This window comes from Rhinoderma darwinii, chromosome 5, assembly GCF_050947455.1.
Source record: "Rhinoderma darwinii isolate aRhiDar2 chromosome 5, aRhiDar2.hap1, whole genome shotgun sequence".
NCBI lineage: Eukaryota > Metazoa > Chordata > Amphibia > Anura > Rhinodermatidae > Rhinoderma > Rhinoderma darwinii.
Window position 1 is genome coordinate 150,485,149 of NC_134691.1, and position 20,377 is coordinate 150,505,525.

Here is a 20,377-nt window from a genome sequence, read left to right on the forward strand (position 1 = left end):
GGCCAAGGCTCCGATATGAACAAACCCAAACCCACAAAACCAAAAGCATTAAAATATGTTCTTGCCATGAGGCGTTTGAAGAATACAAATAATATACGAGACTAGGTTTGTTAGAGTTCCTTACCTTCCATGTAAGAAATGGTATGGCCGTTGTTTAGCAAGTTGCATAATTAGAGTAACATCACAAGTTAAGATTTTAAGCTTAACAAATTCATCTTACTACCCCACAGATTGATAATGTGTTTATTTCATCTTAGCATGTACCCTAATAAATTTAACCAAAATACCTCTATGGTGGAGTGGTTAACCACTTCCTGATCAGGTGATTTACCCCCCTTCCTGACCAGGCCCATTTTTAAGTTTTAGCCATGTGCCAATTTAAAAGCAAATTGTTGTTCTTTTATTTTTCCAACCTACATGTATTTGGTCTTGTTTTTCTCAGAACATATTGGGCTTCCATATTGTGTAAAAAAAATAATAGCTATATTTAACTTTTTTTTAAAATATGGAAGCAAAAATGGTAAATAAAGTTGAAAAAAATGTGAATGTGTGCATTTAGGTAATTATTATTTTTTACATCTGGTGCATGCCACTGGGCAAACACACCTGAATACATATTTGGCAACTTCTACGATACCAAATATGTGTGCATTTCTTACACGCTGTGCGCAAGGTGGCGCTTACAATGAATGGTGCGCAAACTGGCTTTTAGAGAAAAAATATCTAAAGCTGGTTCGCTGACACCATTACGATTACAGACATCGTGGCGTTTCCAGTCCACAAAAACTGATGGCCTATCCTCAGGATAAGCCATCAATATCTGACCGACAGCCCCGATCGGCTGTTTTGAAGGGGGCCACAGTGCTTATACGAGCGCTGCTTCCCCTTAATTTCCTTTACTGCTCACACTAAATCGCAGACGCACTTGTAGCGGCGGTTCACAGTATTACAGCCTTCTCCCATTCAAGTGTATACTGTAATACTGTGAACCGCCGCTACAACTGTGTCCGCGATTCAGTGTGTGCAGTAAAGGAAATTAATGGGAAGCGACGATGGTACGAGCGTCGCAGCCCCTTCAAAACAGCCGATCGGCGGGTCAGCGGGGAGACAGGCCACCACCCTCTACTATATATAATCAATGGCTAAGGCTCTATTCATACGACAAGGTCCGAGTGTCGGCCGATAAAAACTGCCGTTTTGCGTCTGTTCTGGGCCATGTTTCCATTTTTAACGGTAGGTAACGCCACACGGCGGCACCCCCTCCAGGTAGGTAATGCCACACGGCGCCCCCCCCGGTAGGTAATGCCACACGGCGCCGCCCCCCCCCGGTAGGTAATGCCACACGGCGCCCCCAACGGTAGGTAATGCCACACGGCGCCCCCCTGTAGGTAATGCCGCACGGCGCCCCCCCTGTAGGTAACGCCACACGGCGCCCCCCCTGTAGGTAATGCCGCACGGCGCCCCCCCCTGTAGGTAACGCCACACGGCGCCCCCCCTGTAGGTAACGCCACACGGCACCCCCCCTGTAGGTAACGCCACACGGCGCCCCCCCTGTAGGTAACGCCACACGGCGCCCCCCCTGTAGGTAACGCCACACGGCGCCCTTGTACATAGTCACCCCCATATATGGAACCCCCCCTACCTTCCTGTAGGAGGGACGGCTCCAGGAAAAGTCCTCACTTCACTGTCCATATATTGACAGTGAAGGCAGGGACTTCTCCTGAAGCGTAAACCATGGCCATAGCGCTGGGTATGAGAAGTCCCTGATGTCACTGTGTCCATATAATAGACAGTGAAGTCAGGGACTTCTCCTGGAGCGGAATCCCCAATCCCCGGCCACAGTGTTGCCGAAGCGGTGGCCGGGGATTGGTGATTCCGCTCCTACAGCGAGCAAAAAAATACCACCCTCCTCACATGCACTTCGCACTGTGAGGAGGAGGAGAGAGCGCGAGCGACGGAAGACACAGCCGTCACTTGGAACTCATTCAAATGATGGCCGTGTATTACCCGGCACCATAGACTTCTATGGGGCCCGGGAGAACGGCCGAAAATAGGGCATGTCCCATTTTTTTTGATGGCCCGGTTTACCGTGCCGTCTAAAAAAAATCGGTCATGTGAATAGCCCCATTTGGGGTATATAGTTCCTACTGCGGCCGTTTGACGGACGTTTTTTGAACGGCCATCAAACGGCCGGGAAACCCGGTCGTGTGAATAGGGCCTTATACTGAGGATAGGCCATCATTTTTTGTGGACTGGAAAACGGCTTTGACACCCCAAAAATAATTATTTTATGGAAAGTAGACCCCAAGATATTAACCCCTTAAGGACACAGCCTATTTTGGCCTTGTGGCACAGCCGATTTTTGCAAATCTGACATGTGTCACTTTATGTGGTAATAACTCCGGAATGCTTTTGCCTATCCAAGCGATTCTGAGATTGTTTTCTCGTGACATGTTGTACTTTATGATACTGAAAAAATTTTGTCATTAAATTCAATATTTATTTGTAAAAAACACTAAAATGTAGAGAAAATTTGCAAAAATCTGCATTTTTCTAAATTGTAATGTATCTGCTTGTAAAACACACAAAATATTTACTAGTTAACATTTCCCATATGTCTACTTTATATTTGCATCGTTTTTTTGAACGTGCTTTTATTTTTCTATGACCTCACAGGGCTTTAGCAGCAATTTCTCGCATTTTCAAGAAAATTTCAAAAGGCTATTTTTTCAGGGACCAGTTCAGTTCTGAAGTGGCTTTGAGGGCCTTATATATTAGAAACCCCCTATAAAACACCCCATTTTAAAAACTGCACCCCTCAAAGTATTCAAAACCACATTCAGAATTTTTTTTAACCCTTTAGGCATGTCACAGGAAATAAAGCAAAGTAGGTGAAATTTACAAATTTAAAATTTTTTTTTACTAAATTCATTTGTAATACAGTTTTTTCTGTACCACTTAAGGTTTTACCAGAGAAACGCAACTCAATATTTATTGCCCAGATTCTGCAATTTTTAGAAATATCCCACATGTGGTCCTAGTGTGGTAATGGACTGAAATACCGGCCTCAGAAGCAAAGGAGCACCTAGTGGATTTTGGGGCCTCTATTTTATTACAATATATTTTAGGCACCATGTCAGGTTTGAAGAGGTCTTGTGGTGCCAAAACAGTGGAAACCCCCCAAAAGTGACCCCATTTTGGAAACTACACCCCTCAAGGAATTTTTCAAGAGGTATAGTTAGCATTTTTAGCCCACAGGTTTTTTGGTAAATTTATTGGAACTGGTCTGTGAAAATGAAAATCTACTTTTTTTCTGAAAAAACATACGATGTTTTAGTTTTTACAAGGAATAAAGGAGAAAAAGCACCACAACATTTGTAAAGCAATGTCTCCCGATTACGGAAATACCCCATATGTGGTAATAAACTGCTGTTTGGACCCACGGCAGGGCTCAGAAGGGAACGAGGGCCATTTCGATTTTGGAGCGCAGATTTTGCTGGAATGGTTTTCGGTGCCATGTCGTGTTTGCAAAGCCCTGGAGGGACCATAACATTGGAAACTCCCCAAAAGTGACCCCATTTTGGAAACTACACCCCTCAAGGAATTTTTCTAGGGGTGTAGTGTGCATTTTGACCCTACACGTTTTTTGCTGAATTTATGGGAATTATGCCGTGAAATTGAAAATCTAAATTTTTTTCTAATAAAATGTAGTTTAAGCTCAGATTTATTCATTTTTACAACAGATAAAGGAGAAAAAACACCCCAATATTTGTAAAGCAAACTCTTCTGAGCACAGCAATACCCCATATGTGGTAATAAACTGCTGTTTGGACACATGGCGGAAGTTAGAAAGGACGGAGCACCATTTGACTTTTGGAGCTCAAGTTTTGCTGGAATGGTTTGCGGCCCCATGTCACATTTGCAGAGCCCCTGAGGGGCCAAAATAGTGCAAACCCGGCAAAAGTGACCCCATTTGGGAAACTATACCCCTCGTGGAATTTATCTAGCGGTTTAGTGAGCATTTTGACCCCACAGTTTTTTTACTGAATTATTGGGATTATGCAGTGAAAATGAAAATCTACATTCTTTCCACTAAAATGTTGAATTGTTTTTATTTTCACAAGGAATAAAGGAGAAAAAGCGCCCCAACAATTGTAAAGCAATTTCTCCCGAGTACGGCAATACCCCATATGTGGTTATAAACTGCTGCTTGGATACACCGAAGGGCTCAGAATGGCAGGAGTGCTACTTGGCATGTAGATTTTGGTTGATTGTTTTTTGGGCGCCATGTCGCATTTGCAGAGCCCCTGAAGTATCCGTACAGTAGAAACCCCTGAGAAGTGACTCCATTTTGGAAACTTTACCCCTCAGGGTAATCATCTAGGGGTGTACTGAGCATTTTGATCCCACAGGTGTTTCATAGATTGTTTTAGAATGTAGAGTAAAGTGTAAAACCCTGAAAAGTGACCCCATTTTGTAAACTACACCCCTCAAGGCATTTATCATTTGCCTGGACATATGACAGGGCTTAGGAGTGAAAGGCGCATGTGAGACCTATTTTGGTGATTTTCGCAGCATTAGCCCACAATGGCAGGGCTCTGGGGTCAAATAGTAAAACAAACCCCCAAGTAGTGACCCCCATTTTGTAAACTACACCCCTCAAGGCATTTTGACCACACAGGTTTTTTTTTTTCTATTAGAAATGAATGCTCAGTGGATGGTGCAAAGTGAAAATTTCCACAGGTATGTGCCATTTTAGTGCACAATATTTTGTGCCCAGTTCGTGCCACTGAAGACAAATACCTCAAACTGTTAAGCGGGTTCTCCCGGGTATGGCGATGCCATATATGTGGATGTACACTGCTGCTTGGGCACGCTGCAGGGCGCGCCATTTGGCTTTTGGAGCGTGGATTTTGCTCGCTAGTTGTTTTGTTTGGGGTTTTGCTGGTGTTTCAGTTATGATGTGGGGGCATATGTAAGCTGTGCGGAGAACATCAGGGGTATAATAAGAGGGTATAATAATGGGGTAAATAAATAATTATCCACAGATGTGTGGCCAGTGTCGCACTGATAAATGGCGCCCGATCTTATCCGCTTTTGGACACTCTGCACATTTTGCATCGCCATATTCTGAGAGCCAAAACGTCTTTATTTTATCTCCACCGGAGCAGTGTGAGGGCTTATTTGTTGCGGGACAATCTGTAGATTTCATTGGTACCATTTTGGGGTACATGCGATTTTTTTGATAATTTTTTTGGCCAACAAGGTGACCAAAAACCTGCAATTCTGATGTTTTTTATTATTTCTTTTTTTCGTCGTTCGCCATGCGCTATGAATGACAATTTTACGTTATTCTGCGGGTCGGTACGATTACGGTGATACCAGATGTATATAGTTTTTCTTATGCTTTGCAGCGTCTGCACGATAAAATCACTTTTGTTTCAAATAATTTATTTTTGGTGTCACCATATTCTGAGAGCCATAACTTTTTTATTTTTCCATCAAAAAAGCGGTGGGAGAGCTTGTTTTTTGCGGGACGGGCTGCGTTTTTTAATGGTATAATTTTGGGGTACATGCAACTTTTAGATCCCTTTTTTTATTCAGTTTTGCAAGGGATAGTGACTAACAAACAGCGATTCTGGAATAGTTTTTTTATTTAATCTTTTTTTACGGTGTTCACCGTACGGGTAAAATAGCGTGATATTTTTATAGTTTGGGTCGTTACGGATGCGGGGATACCACATGTGTACTTTTTTTTATGTTTTTTGTTTTTTCCTATAATAAAAGACTTATTATAGGAAAAAAGGCTGTTATAGTGTTTTTTAACATGAAACGTATTTTTTTTTTACTTTTTTACAACATTTTTATTAACTTGTTTTAACTTTTTTTTTGTGTCCCACTAGGGAGCTTGAAGGCATGAAGCCCTGATCGCTATTCTAATACACTGCACTACCTACATAGTGCAGTGTATTAGAGCTGTCAGCTATTCACTGACAGCAAGCCTATTAGGCTTCGCCTCCCGGCGGGGCCTAATAGGCTTCCGTACTAGGAAGCGATTCTTAGGCTATGGTTGCCATAGCAACCACCAGAACACTCGCGGGTGCCGATGGTTGTTATTAGCAACCATAGGGTACGATCTAATCACTTAGATGCAGCGATCGCTGCATCTAAGGGGTTAATCGGCCGGATCGGAGCCTCGCTCCGGTCCTGGCCGTTAGGGCACGATGTCAGCTGTGACAAACAGCTGACACCCGCGCCCGTGGCAACCATCGTGGTTGACGACAGGCTACAAGCCACTTCGATGCATCGATCACGTTTATCGATGCATCGAAGGGGTTAAATGGTCGGATCGGAGCCTAGCTCCGGTCCTGGCCGTTGCAGAGGGGCGTCGGACAGCTGATTCCCGGCGGTGATAACGCTGGCTCAGCTTCTGAGCCAGCGTCATCACATACACACGTCATAGAGCTGTGATTGATCAGTCTGCTTTGACTGACCAATCACAGAGATCGCCGGCAGGAGACCGCTGTGAATGGTCCCCTGCCGTCTTACTGTGCCGATCAACTGTCAAACAGTTGACGGCACAATTCTGTCACCTTGTCCTTTGACAGGGTGACAGTTTTTAGCCAGGACGCACCGGTACGTCCCTGTGGCTTAAAGCACTTCAATGCAGGACGTACCGGTGCGTCCTGGTGCACTAAGGGGTTAATTTAACGACAGATCAAAGATTTGAAAATCTGCCGTGTAAAATGTCTGCAGCATGCAGATGAGTTTTGTAAAATCTCATCTACTTGCCTTGTACTGTAATCTACTGCAGACTTTGCCTGCGCAAATCCGCAGGTAAAATTTGCAATGAATCCGCCACATCTAACGTCACCTTAACGCCAAATTCACACAGATTTTTTTGGTGCGGATACCAATATACAGCCGAAATTGTTGTTTTTTTCCCGGATGGCTGGGAGGCAGAAAAAGCGTTTCACGGCCGCGTTCCTCAATGCCCTCAGGCGAAAAACACGGCAAAAAAGTGCAGGCAGATTTTTTTCTGCCTACAAAATACTCCGTGTACAGGTTGTCCGACCAAAGATCGCCATGTCCCATAGCCTACACCGCAAGTAATGAAAGTCAATGTGGTTTTGTTGCGAACTGCAACACGACAGTTTGGATTTCTTGCAACTGTCAGGTCGTGGCAACTTGCGCGTTGCGACACAAACACATTGACTTTTATTACATGCAATGTAGGCTACCAGACATAGCGATCTTTGGCCGGTTGACCTGTGTCGTGCGTGGCCGAAGTCGCCGTGTAGCAGATGGACAAATTTATTTATAGAGAAAAATTTTATTGAAAAAAAAAGGTGTGTTTGCGTGTGTGTGTGTGTGTGTTTTACATTCCATTATTCTCCTCCCTCTCTGGTAGTCTGCACACCACTCTGATGCTCGGTGATACAGCTGTCTAGACATCTGTATCATGGAGCTCCTTACCGTCGGAACACACGTGATCGCTGTGACAGGCTGTCACGGCGTTCACATACCTTACCGTTGGTGGGTAAGCGCTGCTGTTCGGAGCAATCTGATCGCTGCACAACGATCACACGACCTGAGACCACGCTGAGTGGTCTCCGGGTGAAAGCTCCATGATACAGCTGTCTCTAGACAGCTGTATCACGGAGCTCCTAACAGTCGGCGCGTAAGCGCTACTGTTCGGAGCAATGTGATCGTTTTGACAGGTTGTCACAACGATCACATGGCCGGAGACCACGCTGAGTGGTCTCCGGTTAATGTTCCATGATACAGCTGTCTAGAGACAGCTGTATCTCGGAGCTAAAGGCCGCCGGGGAACGGCAAACCTGCTAACTCTGCAGGACGTTGTGGAACGGCCCTGCAGAGTTAATTGCGGACCGCCCGGACGTTTATAGTCTATGGGCGGCCCGGAAGTGGTTAAACAAAAAAACAACGATTGATCAAGTTCAATAAGAACTGCCAATCTGAACCTACTCAACAGTTGGAAAGAGAAAATAAAAATATACAGCTAGAACAATTTATCCTCCACTACAGTATATATGAATCAAAGTAGGTAAAAAGTACAGCATACTATGACATTACAAAAAAAAGCAAAAAACAAAAAACCTGTTTCGTGCCGGAATCGTGGCAAGATCGTGTTCTAGGCCGATTCGGGGTATCCGTCTTCCTGTGTTTATGAAGTAAAAAAAAACAAAAAAAACATTCATAATTATGTTTTAAATGGTTTCTACGTAAATCTAAGGGTATGTTCACACGAGGGCATTACGTTCGTAATTGACGGACGTATTTCGGCCGCAAGTACCGGACCGAACACAGTGCAGGGAGTCGGGCTCCTAGCATCATACTTATGTACGACGCTAGGAGTCCCTGCCACTGTGGAACTACTGTCCCGTACTGTAATCATGTTTTCAGTACGAGACAGTTGTCCGGCAGCGAGGCAGGGACTCCTAGCGTCGTACATAAGTATGATGCTAGGAGCCCGGCTCCCTGCACTGTGTTCGGTCCGGTACTTGCGGCCGAAATACGTCCGTCAATTATGGACGTAATGCCCTCGTGTGAACATACCCTAACACTTTAAAAAAAGATTTTGCGAAATTTGCTTCAACAAAATGGTAGCTTCCTTATTCATTAACCCCTTCAGGACACAGCCTGTTTTGGCCTTGTGGACGCAGCTGATTTTTTCAAATCTGACATGTGTCACTTCATGCGGTGATAACTTTAGAATGCTTTTACCTATCCAAGCGATTCCGAGACGGTTTTCTCACGACATATTGTACTTTAAGTTAGTGGGAAAAATTGTTGATAAAGTCAGTATTTATTTGTGAAAAACAACAAAACGAAGAAAATGTGCAAAAATTAGCATTTTTCTAAATTTAAATATATCTGATTGTAAAACAGACAGTAATACTACACAAAATACTTAGCATGTTGGCATTATTTTTTGAACACTTATTTTTCCAGGACGTTACAAGGCTTAGAACTTTAGAAGCAATTTCTCTAATTTTCAAAAAAATTTCCAACACCTACCTTTTTTGTGGACCAGTTCAGTTCTGAAGTGTCTGTAAGGGCCTTATTTATTAGAGACTCCCATAAGTCACCCAAAACTGCACCTCTTAAAGTTTTCAAAACAGAATTCTAGAACGTTTAACCTTTTAGGTGTTTCACAGGAATTAAAGCAAAGTGAAGGTGAAATTTATAAAATAATTTTTATTTTTATTTTTTCTAGAAAATCCATTTTAATCCATTTTTTTCTTTAACACTGAAGGTTTGACCAGAGAAACACAACTCAATATTTATTGCCCAGATTCTGCAGTTTTTAGAAATATCCCACATGTGGCCCTAGCGTGGTAATGGACTGAAACACAGGCCTCAGAACAAAGGAGCACCTCGTGGACCTCCTTTTTATTAGAATATATTTTCGGCACCATGTCACGTTTGAAGAGGTCTTGTGGGGACAAAACAGTGGAACACCACAATAAGTCACCATTTGGCAAACTACACACCTCAAGGAATTTATCCTGGGGTATAGTGAGCATTTTGACCCCACAGTTTTTTTTGCTGAATTTAGTGGAATTAGACCGAGAAAAAGAAATCTACATATTTTTCCAATAAAACGTAGAAATTCTCAATTTTTACAAGACATAATGCAGAAAAAACACAAACATTTGAAAAGCAATTTCTCCTGATTACGGCAATATGTCATATGTGGTAACAAACGGCTGTTTGGACACACCGCAGGGCTCAGAAGGGAAGGAGCGCCATTTGGCTTCTGGAGTTCAAATTCGGCTGAATTAGATTTCGGGTGCAATCTCGAATTTGCAAAGCCCCTGAGGGACCAAAAACTATGGAAACCCCCCCAAAAGTGACCCCATTTCAGAAACTGCAGCCCTAGAAGAGTTTATCTAGGGGGTATAGTGAGCATTTTGATCCCAGCTTTTTTGCTGAATTTAGTGGAATTAGGCCGTGAAAACGTCTAATGTTATTTTCTGGTTATTTTTACGGCGTTAACCGTGGGCTATAAATAACATTTCATTTATTCTGCGGGTCGATGTGATTACGGCGATACCATATGTATAGATTTTTTTATGTTTTATGGTGTTTGCAGGATAAAATCACGGTTTTAAAAAAATTATTTCGTTTTTGTGTCACCATATTCCAAGAACCATAACTTTTTTATTTTTCCATCAAGAAAGCTGTGTAAGGTATTGTTTTTGGCACAACAAATTATTGGTACCATCTGTGGGTACAAGACACTTTTTGATTATTAAAAATTTTGGGGGCCGAAGTAACTAAAAATAACGATTCTGGTATTGTATTTTTACGGCGTTTACCGTGCAGGATAAATAACATTATATTTTTATAGTTCAGGCCATTACAGACGAGGATACCAATTATGCATCATTTATATATTTTTTTCTACTAATAAAGGACTTTATAAAAGGGGAAAAAGGGCGATTTTTAATTTTATTCCTAATCGCCTTCTGTATATGGCAGACACCGAGGCCTTTGTTAGGCCTCCGGTTGCCGAAGCAACTGACCGCCACATTTAAATGGTTAATCGGCGGGGATCTCGGCAGTGATTCCATCCGATGTCTTCCCTCCGTACTAAGGCTGCTACTTGGAGATGCCGGGCATAGGGGAATGCCTGTGCGCTCTGTTAGGAGCACACGTAGACTAACGGACTGCAGGCACAAGGACCAGCGCTGCAGTCCGTTAATCTACCTGGGCTGGTCGGGAAGCGGTTAAAGGACCCAGTAATAAGTATCAAGTCTGAAAAAGACTAAAAAAGCATTTGAGACATCTCTGGTGGGGCTTATTTAACCCCTTCCCACAAAATGATGGGTCTGGTACGTCGGAATAAGTTACTTAGCTCAATCACGTACCTGACCCGTCATGAAGATGAAGCGGGCACAGGTGATGTGCGCGCTTCATCTTCAGCGGGTGTCAGCTGTGACATACAGCTGACATTCCGCTGCAACGTTGGTGATGGCAGTTACCGCCGATCACCGCCATTTAACCCCTTCAATGTGGCGGTCAATGTCGTCCGCCGCATTGAAGGGTTTGACAGAGGGAGGGGGCTCTCTCTGTACCTCCCCGCCCTCCACCCGCCACATAAGTAGTGCAGTGTATTGTACCGGGATCAGAAGATCAGATCTTCAAGTCCCTAGGAAAGTGTAAAAAATAAAAAAATAAAAAATCAAGAAAAAAAAACCATGTTTTAGAAAAAAATAAAAGGTTTTAGGTAAAAAAAAATTATAAAATCACCATGTTTCCCTCATCAAGTCCTTTATAAAAGAAAAACAATAAAAAAATAACATACATAATAGGCATCGTTCGGAACAGCCTGAACTACAAAAATATCACTTTATTTTTAATGCACAGTGAACACTAAAAATTTTTTTATAAAAAACAAGGACAGAATTTCTTTTTTTGGTCACCTTTAATAAAGTGATCAAAAAGTCAAAAGTACTCCAAAATGGTGCCCACAAAAACTACAGTTCGCCACGCAAAAAAGACGCCCTCCCACAGTGATATCAACTGAAAAATAAAGTTATGGCTGTCAGAAAATGGCGGCATTAAGGCCCCATGAACACAACCATAAAAAATCTGCGTAAATGCGGACCGTAATACGGTCCGCAATTACAGACCCATTCAGTTCTGTTGGCTGCAGACACCTTTACGTATCACTATGTATAGGTGTCCGTGCCATAGAACTGTACCGCAAAAGATAGAACATGTCCTATCATTTGCGTTTTACTGGCCATGCACCCATACTTTGTATGGGAGAACTGGCCGAAAATTCGGGCTGTGGCCTGCGCCCGCAATCGCGGGTCGTGATTATGGGCACGGCCGTGTGCATGCATGATTTTTTTTATTTAGTAGAGCATTTTTATTGTGGGAAAGTAGTGAAACAAAAAAATATCAATTTGGTACAGCTGTAATCGTATCGTATCGACCCACAGAATAAAGTTAACATGTTGTTTATACTGCACAGTGAACACCGTAAATAAAAACAGTGCTAGAATTGCTGATTTTTGGTTTCCTCGTCTCCCAAAAAAAGGAATCAATAGTGATATATAAAACAAAAACGCCTGTACCCCACAATGGAACCAATAAAAATTACAGCTCGTTCCACAAAAAACAAGCCCTCACACAGCTCCGTCAACGGAAAAAGAACACATCACTCTCAAAACACAATGATGCAGAATGATGCTTAACCCCTTCCCTCTTTAGCCACTTTTGACCTTCCTGACAGAGCCTCATTTTTCAAATCTGACATGTGTCACTTTATGTGGTAATAACTCCGGAATGCTTTCACCTATCCAAGCGATTCTGAGATTGTTTTCTCGTGACACATTGGACTTTATGTTACTGGCAAAATTTGCTCGATATGTTCAGTATTTAATTGTGAAAAACACCAAAATTTAGCGAAAAATTGCAAAAATTAGCATTTTTCTCAATTTAAATGTATCTGCTTGTAAGACAGGCAGTTATAATACACAAAATTGTTGCTAATTAACATCCCCCATATGTCTACTTTAGATTGGCATCGTTTTTTGAACATCCTTTTATTTTTCTATGACCTCACAAGGCTTAGAACTTTAGCAGCAATTTCTCACATTTTCAAGAAAATTTCAAAAGGCTATTTTTACAGGGGCCAGTTCAGTTGTGAAGTGGTTTTGAGGGCCTTATATATTAGAAACCCCAAAAAAGTCACCCCATTTTAAAAACTTCACCCCTCAAAGTATTCAAAACAGCATTTAGAAAATGTCTTAACCCTTTAAACATTTCACAGGAATTAAAGCAAAGTAGAGGTGAAATTTACAAATTTCATATTTTTCTGCAGAAATACATTTTTAATACAATTTTTTTTATAACACAGAAGGTTTTACCAGAGAAATGCAACTCAATATTTGTTGCCCAGTTTTTGCAGTTTTAGGAAATATCCCACATGTGGCCGTAGCGTGCTACTGGACTGAAACACCGGCCTCAGAAGCAAAGGAGCACCTAGTGGATTTTGGGGCCTTATTTTTGTTAGAATATATTTTAGGCACCATGTCAGGTTTGAAGGGCTCTTGCGGTGCCAAAACAGTCAAAATCCCCCAAAAGTGACCCCATCTGGGAAACTAGACACCTCAAGGAAATTATCTAGGGGTGTAGTGAGCATTTTCACCGCACAGGTTTTTTACAGAAATTATTGGAAGTAGGCCGTGAAAATTAAAATCAACATTTCTTCAAAGAAAATGTAGGTTTAGCGATTTTTTTTCTCATTTCCACAAGGACTAAAGGAGAAAAAGCACCGCAAAATTTGTAAAGCAATTTCTCCCGAGTAAAACAATACCTCACATGTGGTAATAAACGGTTGTTTGGAGACACGGCGTGGCTGAGAAGGGAAAGAGCGCCATTTGGCTTTTGGAGTTCACATTTAGCAGGAATGGTTTGCGGAGGCCATGTCACATTTACAAAGCCCCTGAGGGGACAAAACAGTGAAAACCCCAAACAAGTGACCCCATTTTGGAAACTATACCCCTTGAGGAAATTATCTAGGGGTATAGTGAGCATTTTGACCCCACAGGTTTTTTGCAGAAATTTTTGCAAGTAGGCTGTGAAAATGAAAATCTACATTTTTTCAAATAAAATGTAGGTTTAGCTAATTTTTTTTCATTTCCACAAGGACTAAAGGAGAAAAATCACCATAAAATTTGTAAAGAAATTTCTCCCGAGTAAAACAGTACCCCACATGTGGTAATAAACGGCTGTTTGGACACACGGCGAGGCTGAGAAGGGAAAGAGCGCCATTTGGCTTTTGGAACTCAAATTTAGCAGGAATGGTTTGCGGAGGCCATGTTACATTTACAAAGCCCCTGAGGGGACAAAACAGTGGAAACCCCCCACAAGTGACCCCATTTTGGAAACAACACCCATTGAGGAAATTATCTAGGGGTATAGTGAGCGATTTGACACCACAGTTTTTTTGCAGAAATTATTGGAAGTAGGCCCTGAAAATAATAATCTACATTTTTTCAAAGAAAATGTAGGTTTAGCTAATTTTTTCTCATTTCCAGAAGGACTAAAGGAGAAAAAGCACCACAAAATTTGTAAAGCAATTTCTCCCGAGTAAAACAATACCCCCCATGTAGTAATAAACGGCTGTTTGGACACACGGCAGGGCTTAGAAGGGAAAGAGCACTATTTGACTTTTTGAGATCACATTTAGCAGGAATGATTTGCGGAGGCCAGGTCACATTTGCAAAGCCCCTGAGGGGACAAAACAATGAAAACGCCCAAAAAGGGACTCCATTTAGGAAACTACACCTCTTGAAGAATGCATCTAGGGGTGTAGTGAGCATTTTGACCCCACAGATGTTTCATAGAATTTATTAGAATTAGGCAGTGAAAATAAAAACAGTCCTTTTTCTTCAATAAGACGTAGCTTTAGCGCAAATTTTTTCATTTTCTCAACAAATAAAGGAAAAAAAGAACCCAACATTTGTAAAGCTATTTCTCCCGAGTACGGCAATACCCCATATGTGGTCATAAACTGCTGTTTGGGCAAACGGCAGGGCTCAGAAGGGAAGGACCGCCATTTGGAGTGCAGATGTTGCTGGATTGGTTTCTGGGCACCTGTGGGCCCAAAACAGTGGAAACCCCCCAGAAGTGACCCCATTTTGTAAACTACACCCCTCAATGCATTTACCAAGGGGTGTAGTAAGCATTTTAACCCTGCAGGTGTTTTGTAGAAATTAGTGTGCGCTCAATGTTGCAGAGTGAAAATGGGATTTTTTTCCATAGATATGCCAATATGTGGTGCCCGGCTTGTGCCACCATAACAAGACAGCTCTCTAATTATTATGCGGTGTTTCCCGGTTTTAGAAACACCCTACATGTGGCCCTAATCTTTTGTCTGGACATATGACAGGGCTCAGAAGTGAAGAGTACCATGCGGAGTGGAGGCCTAATTTGGCGATTTACAAAGTATTGGTTCACAACTGCAGAGGCTCAGATGTGAAATAATAAAAAGAAACCCCTGATAAGTGACCCCATTATGGAACTGCACCCCTCAAGGCATTTATTAAGGGGTGTAGTGAGCATTTTCACCCCACAGGTCTTTTCCATAAATGAATGCGCTGCGGATGGTGCAAATTAAAAATTTATATTTTTCCCTAGATATGCCATTCAGTGGCAAATATGTCATGCCCAGCTTATGACGCTGGAGACACACACCACAAAAATTGTTAAAAGGGTTCTCACGGGTATGACGGTGCCATATATGTTGAAGGAAACTGCTGTTTGGGCACGCTGTAGGGTTCAGGGCCGAGGGAGCACCATTTGGCTTTTGGAGAGCGGATTTTGCTTGGTACTATATTTGTTTGAGTATTGCTGGTGTTTTATAATGTGGGGGTACATGTAAGCGGGGCGGAGTATATAAGGGGCATAGTCAGGTGGTATAAAAAAATAAAAATAATCCATAGATGTGTGTTACGCTGTGAAGCAATCCTTTCTGCACAGGCCGGTGTCGCACTGATAAATGGTGTCATTTCTTATCCCCCTTTTGGTCCACACTCCGCGCCTTTGTAGTTTGGGGAATTTTGCTGGGAAAGTATTATCCTGGTATAATACGGGCACCGTCGCTTCCATCGGATATGATTGGGCCCTCCCTTCCTGGTTCCCTAATTTTAGGTCCTTGATAAATCGCCTCTTGAAACAGAAGAAATGTTCTCCTCGGGCACAACTGCATATTTTTTTATTTCCTGACTTATTGGAGCCATAACTAATTTTATTTTTCATAGACGTAGCGGTATGAGGGCTGGTTTGTTGCGGGACGAGCTGTAGTTATTATTGGTACCATTTTGGGGTACATGTGACTTTTTGATCACCTTTTATCCTATTTTTTGGGATGCCAGGTAAACCAAAAAACGCAATTCTGGCACAGCTTTTTTTGGTTTTTTTTTATACAGAGTTCACCACGCATTATAAACTACATGTTACCTTTATTCTGCGGGTCAGTACGATTCCGGCGATACCTCATTTATAGAACTTTTTTATGTTTTACAACTTTTTGCACAATAAAATTACTTTTGTAAAAAGAATGTATTTTTTCTGTCGCCAAGTTGTGAGAACCATAACGTTTTAATTTTTTTGTCGACGGAGTTGTATGAGGGCTTGTTTTTTGCGGGACGAGCTATAGTTTTTATAGGTACCATTTTTGGATACGTGCGACTTTTTGATCACTTTTTATTGTAATATTTGTAGGGCAAAGTGACTAAAAAAACAGAAACTCTGGTAACGTTTTTTACGGGTTTTTTTTACGCTGTTCACCGCGTGCAATAAATAATATAATATTTTGATACCTCCGGTCGTTACGGTCGTGGCGATACCAAATACATATGGTTTATTATTATTTTTCAATAATAAAGGACTTGATAAGAGTAAAAGGGGGATTGTGTGTTATTTGATTACTTGAAACTTTTATTGTTTTCAAACTTTTATTTTTTGCACTTTTTTTTACACTTTTTTATACTTTTTTTACACTTTTTCTCAAGTCCCACTAGGGGACTTGAAGGTCCAACGGTCAGATTTTTTTTTTTCTAATACATTGCACTACCTATGTAGTGCAATGTATTAGATCTGTCAGTCATTCACTGACAGCAAGCCGTTTAGGCTTCGCCTCCCGGCGGGGCCTAAATCGGCTTCCGTAATGGCAGAGCAGGAGACCATTGTGTCTCCTGTTGCCATAACAGCAGTCGCCAGTCCCGATTGCCTGTCAGGGCTGGCGATCTGCTTGTAACCGCTACGATGCAGCAATCGCTTTCGATTGCTGAATCGAAGGGGTTAATGGCAGGGATCGGAGCTAGCTCCGGTTCCTGCCGTTACAGGTGGATGTCAGCTGTACAGTACAGCTGACTTCCACCGCTGATGACGCCGGATCAGCTCCTGACCCGGCGCCATCTTGCCGGCAGCTACGGAAGCCGATCAGGCTCCGCCGCCGGGCGGATCTTGACCGGCTTCGGTGCTAGGCAGACCGGGAGGCCAGTATTAGGCCTCCGGTTGCCATTGCAGCCACCGGAACCCCGGCAATTTCATTACTGGGGTTCCGATGAGCTGCAAACACCTTAAGTGCAGCGATCGCGTTTGAGCGCTGCACTTAAGGGGTTAATGGCGGGGATCGAAGCTAATTTCGGTCCCCGCCGTTACAGTCGGATGTCAGCTGTAAGATACAGCTGAGATCCGGTGATGATGGGACCGGCTCAGCTTCTGAGCCGGTGCCAAACGTTTGACGTACATGTACGGCAAGATGCGGGAAGTCAGTACTTTCCATGACGTACATGTACGTCAAATGTCGGGAAGGGGTTAATGACGGCCCTAACTAATTTTTTAGGTCCAATAGTTTTCCACTAAAAACCCCACATCAACATTTGCTAGACCCCCCAGGTGGACCCCGTAGATGCAGCGGAGATGAGGTAACTTTAGGTCCTCGTGCTGCTTATAGGGTTAGCGAAGAAGTCAAATACTAGGCAATACTGGAGTTAGGGTTGCATGATGCATCCAAACGCCAATGCGGTTTCGAAACCGTGCACCCTCAAACGGTTCATTCATGTATTTCGATACTAAGCTGTGTGGCCGCACAGATAAGTATAGTAATACATGAATGTAGTAAGAGCGGGGCTGCAGGTGTGTAATACAGTCATTGCCCAGCTCCTGATTCCTGACAAGTGCACGTGCGGTCAGCACGATGTGATGCGACCAACGCTGCACTAATGATTGCCAGCACTGAAGACAGAGAACATGGCGGGTGCACTACAAAAAACCCCCATGTTCTGTCTTCAGTTCCTGCGCTGCCGCTTATTAGTGCAGCGCCGGCCGCATCACCTCATGCTGACTGCGCACGCACCTATTGGCAGGAGCAGGGCAATGGCTGTATTTCACAACGGCAGAAATCAGAGAAACCTCTCTTCTCCACCACTATTCCCTTGAATGCTGCGATCAAAGCTGACCGCAGCATACAAGGGGTAAATGAGAAGTGGGATGCCCTTTGGATCGCGTCACATGGAATCCCTGTGACGCCATCGAGGGATATACCATATATGGGCAGACAGCCCAGGGTCTGTTGAAGGACCCCAGGGTTGTCTGACCAGATTTCCTGTTGTTCGTGCATACTTAGGTATCGCCTAACAACTGCCTGTGTACTATCAGTACACAACCTATAAGCACAGAAGCACAGGGAACATAGCATCCAAATATATATATATATATATATATATATATACACACACACACACACACACACACTACCGATCAAAAGTTTAGGGTCACTTAGAAATTTCCTTATTTTTGAAAGGAAAGCACAGATTTTTCCAATGAAGATAACATTAAATTAATCAGAAATACACTCTATACAATGCTAATGTGGTAAATGACTATTCTAGCTGCAAACGTCTGGTTTTGAATGCAATATCTACATAGGTGTATAGAGGCCCATTTCCAGCAACCATCACTCCAGTGTTCTAATGGTACATTGTATTTGCTAACTGTTTTAGAAGGCTAATGGATGATTAGAAAACACTTGAAAACCCTTGTGCAATTATGTTAGCACCAATGTAAATAGTGTTGCTGTTTAGAGGAGCTATAAAACTGACCTTCCTTTGAGCTAGTTAAGAATCTGGAACATTACATTTGTGGGTGCGATTAAACTCTCAAAATGGCTAGAAAAAGAAACTCGACAGTCTATTCTTGTTCTTAGAAATGAAGGCTATTCCATGCGGGAAATTGCCAAGAAACTGAAGATTTCCTACAACGGTGTGTACTACTCCCTTCAGAGGACAGCACAAACAGGCTCTAACCAGAGTAGAAAGAAGTGGGAGGCCCCGCTGCACAACTGAGCAACAAGACAAGTACATTAGAGTCTCTAGTTTCAGAAATAGACGCCTCACAGGTCCTCAACTGGCAGCTTCATTAAATAGTACCCGCAAAACGCCAGTGTCAACGTCTACAGTGAAGAGGCGACTCCGGGATGCTGGCCTTCAGGGCAGAGTGGCAAAGAAAAAGCCATATCTGAGACTGGCTAATAAAAGGAAAAGATTAATATGGGCAAAAGCACACAGACATTGGACAGAGGAAGATTGGAAAAAAGTGTTATGGACAGACGAATCGAAGTTTGAGGTGTTTGGATCACACAGAAGAACATTTGTGAGACGCAGAACAACTGAAAAGATGCTGGAAGAGTGCCTGACGCCATCTGTCAAGCATGGTGGAGGTAATGTGATGGTCTGGGGTTGCTTTGGTGCTGGTAAAGTGGGAGATTTGTACAAGGTAAAAGGGATTTTGAATAAGGAAGGCTATCACTCCATTTTGCAATGCCATACCCTGTGCACAGCGCTTGATTGGAGCCAATTTCATCCTACAACAGGACAATGACCCAAAGCACACCTCCAAATTATGCAAGAACTATTTAGGGAAGAAGCAGGCAGCTGGTATTCTATCTGTAATGGAGTGGCCAGCGCAGTCACCAGATCTCAACCCCATAGAGCTGTTGTGGGAGCAGCTTGACCGTATGGTACGCAAGAAGTGCCCATCAAGCCAATCCAACTTGTGGGAGGGGCTTCTAGAAGCATGGGGTGAAATTTCTCCCGATTACCTCAGCAAATTAACAGGTAGAATGCCAAAGGTCTGCAATGCTGTAATTGCTGCAAATGGAGCATTCTTTGACGAAAGCAAAAGTTTGAAGGAGAAAATTTTTATTTCACATAAAAATCATTATTTCTGACCATGTCAATGTCTTGACTATATTTTCTAGTCATTTTGCAACTCATTTGATAAATATAAGTGTGAGTTTTCATGGAAAACACAAAACTGTCTGGGTGACCCCAAACTTTTGAACGGTAGTATATATATATATATATCTATATATCTATATCTACCATGTAATGTAAAAAGTAGAAATCTTTATTAATGATAAATAGCAACAATACATGATATCACAATACTAACCAATAATAGGGCTAAGTGGACAACCAGAAGAATATACAAGAATACGTACCCAGAGTCATGGTAGAGAAAGGAGGGAAAAGTCAGGAGATGTGGCACAAAATTACGCCTCAAAGCACATTTCGCTTAACCCCTTCCCGCTCCTTGACGTACTATTACGTCATGGCAGCTGTATCGTTCGCGCTCCATGCCGTAATAGTACGTCTCGGGAGTAACGGCCGTTTCGGCCGTCCTCCCGACACATACAGGAGCTGTGACGCTGCTGTCTTGTTCAGCAGCTGTCACAGCTCCTACAGCGGGGACCGATCGCTGTTTCCCCGCTGATTAACCCCTTAAAAGCCGCGTTCTATAGAGATCGCGGCTTTTTAGGGGTTAA

At 42.7% G+C, this 20,377-nt stretch overlaps 1 protein-coding gene across 1 annotated transcript in view; it reads right to left on the reverse strand.

The window, feature by feature from the left end:
• The window catches only part of SYCP2L (synaptonemal complex protein 2 like), a 344,080-nt gene that overhangs the window by 182,672 nt on the left and 141,031 nt on the right, over positions 1 to 20,377 (reverse strand). The window contains exon 24 of the mRNA XM_075828429.1: positions 8,122 to 8,182. Coding sequence (XP_075684544.1) covers positions 8,122 to 8,182 — 61 coding nt within the window. The remainder of the gene's footprint in view (positions 1 to 8,121; positions 8,183 to 20,377) is intronic.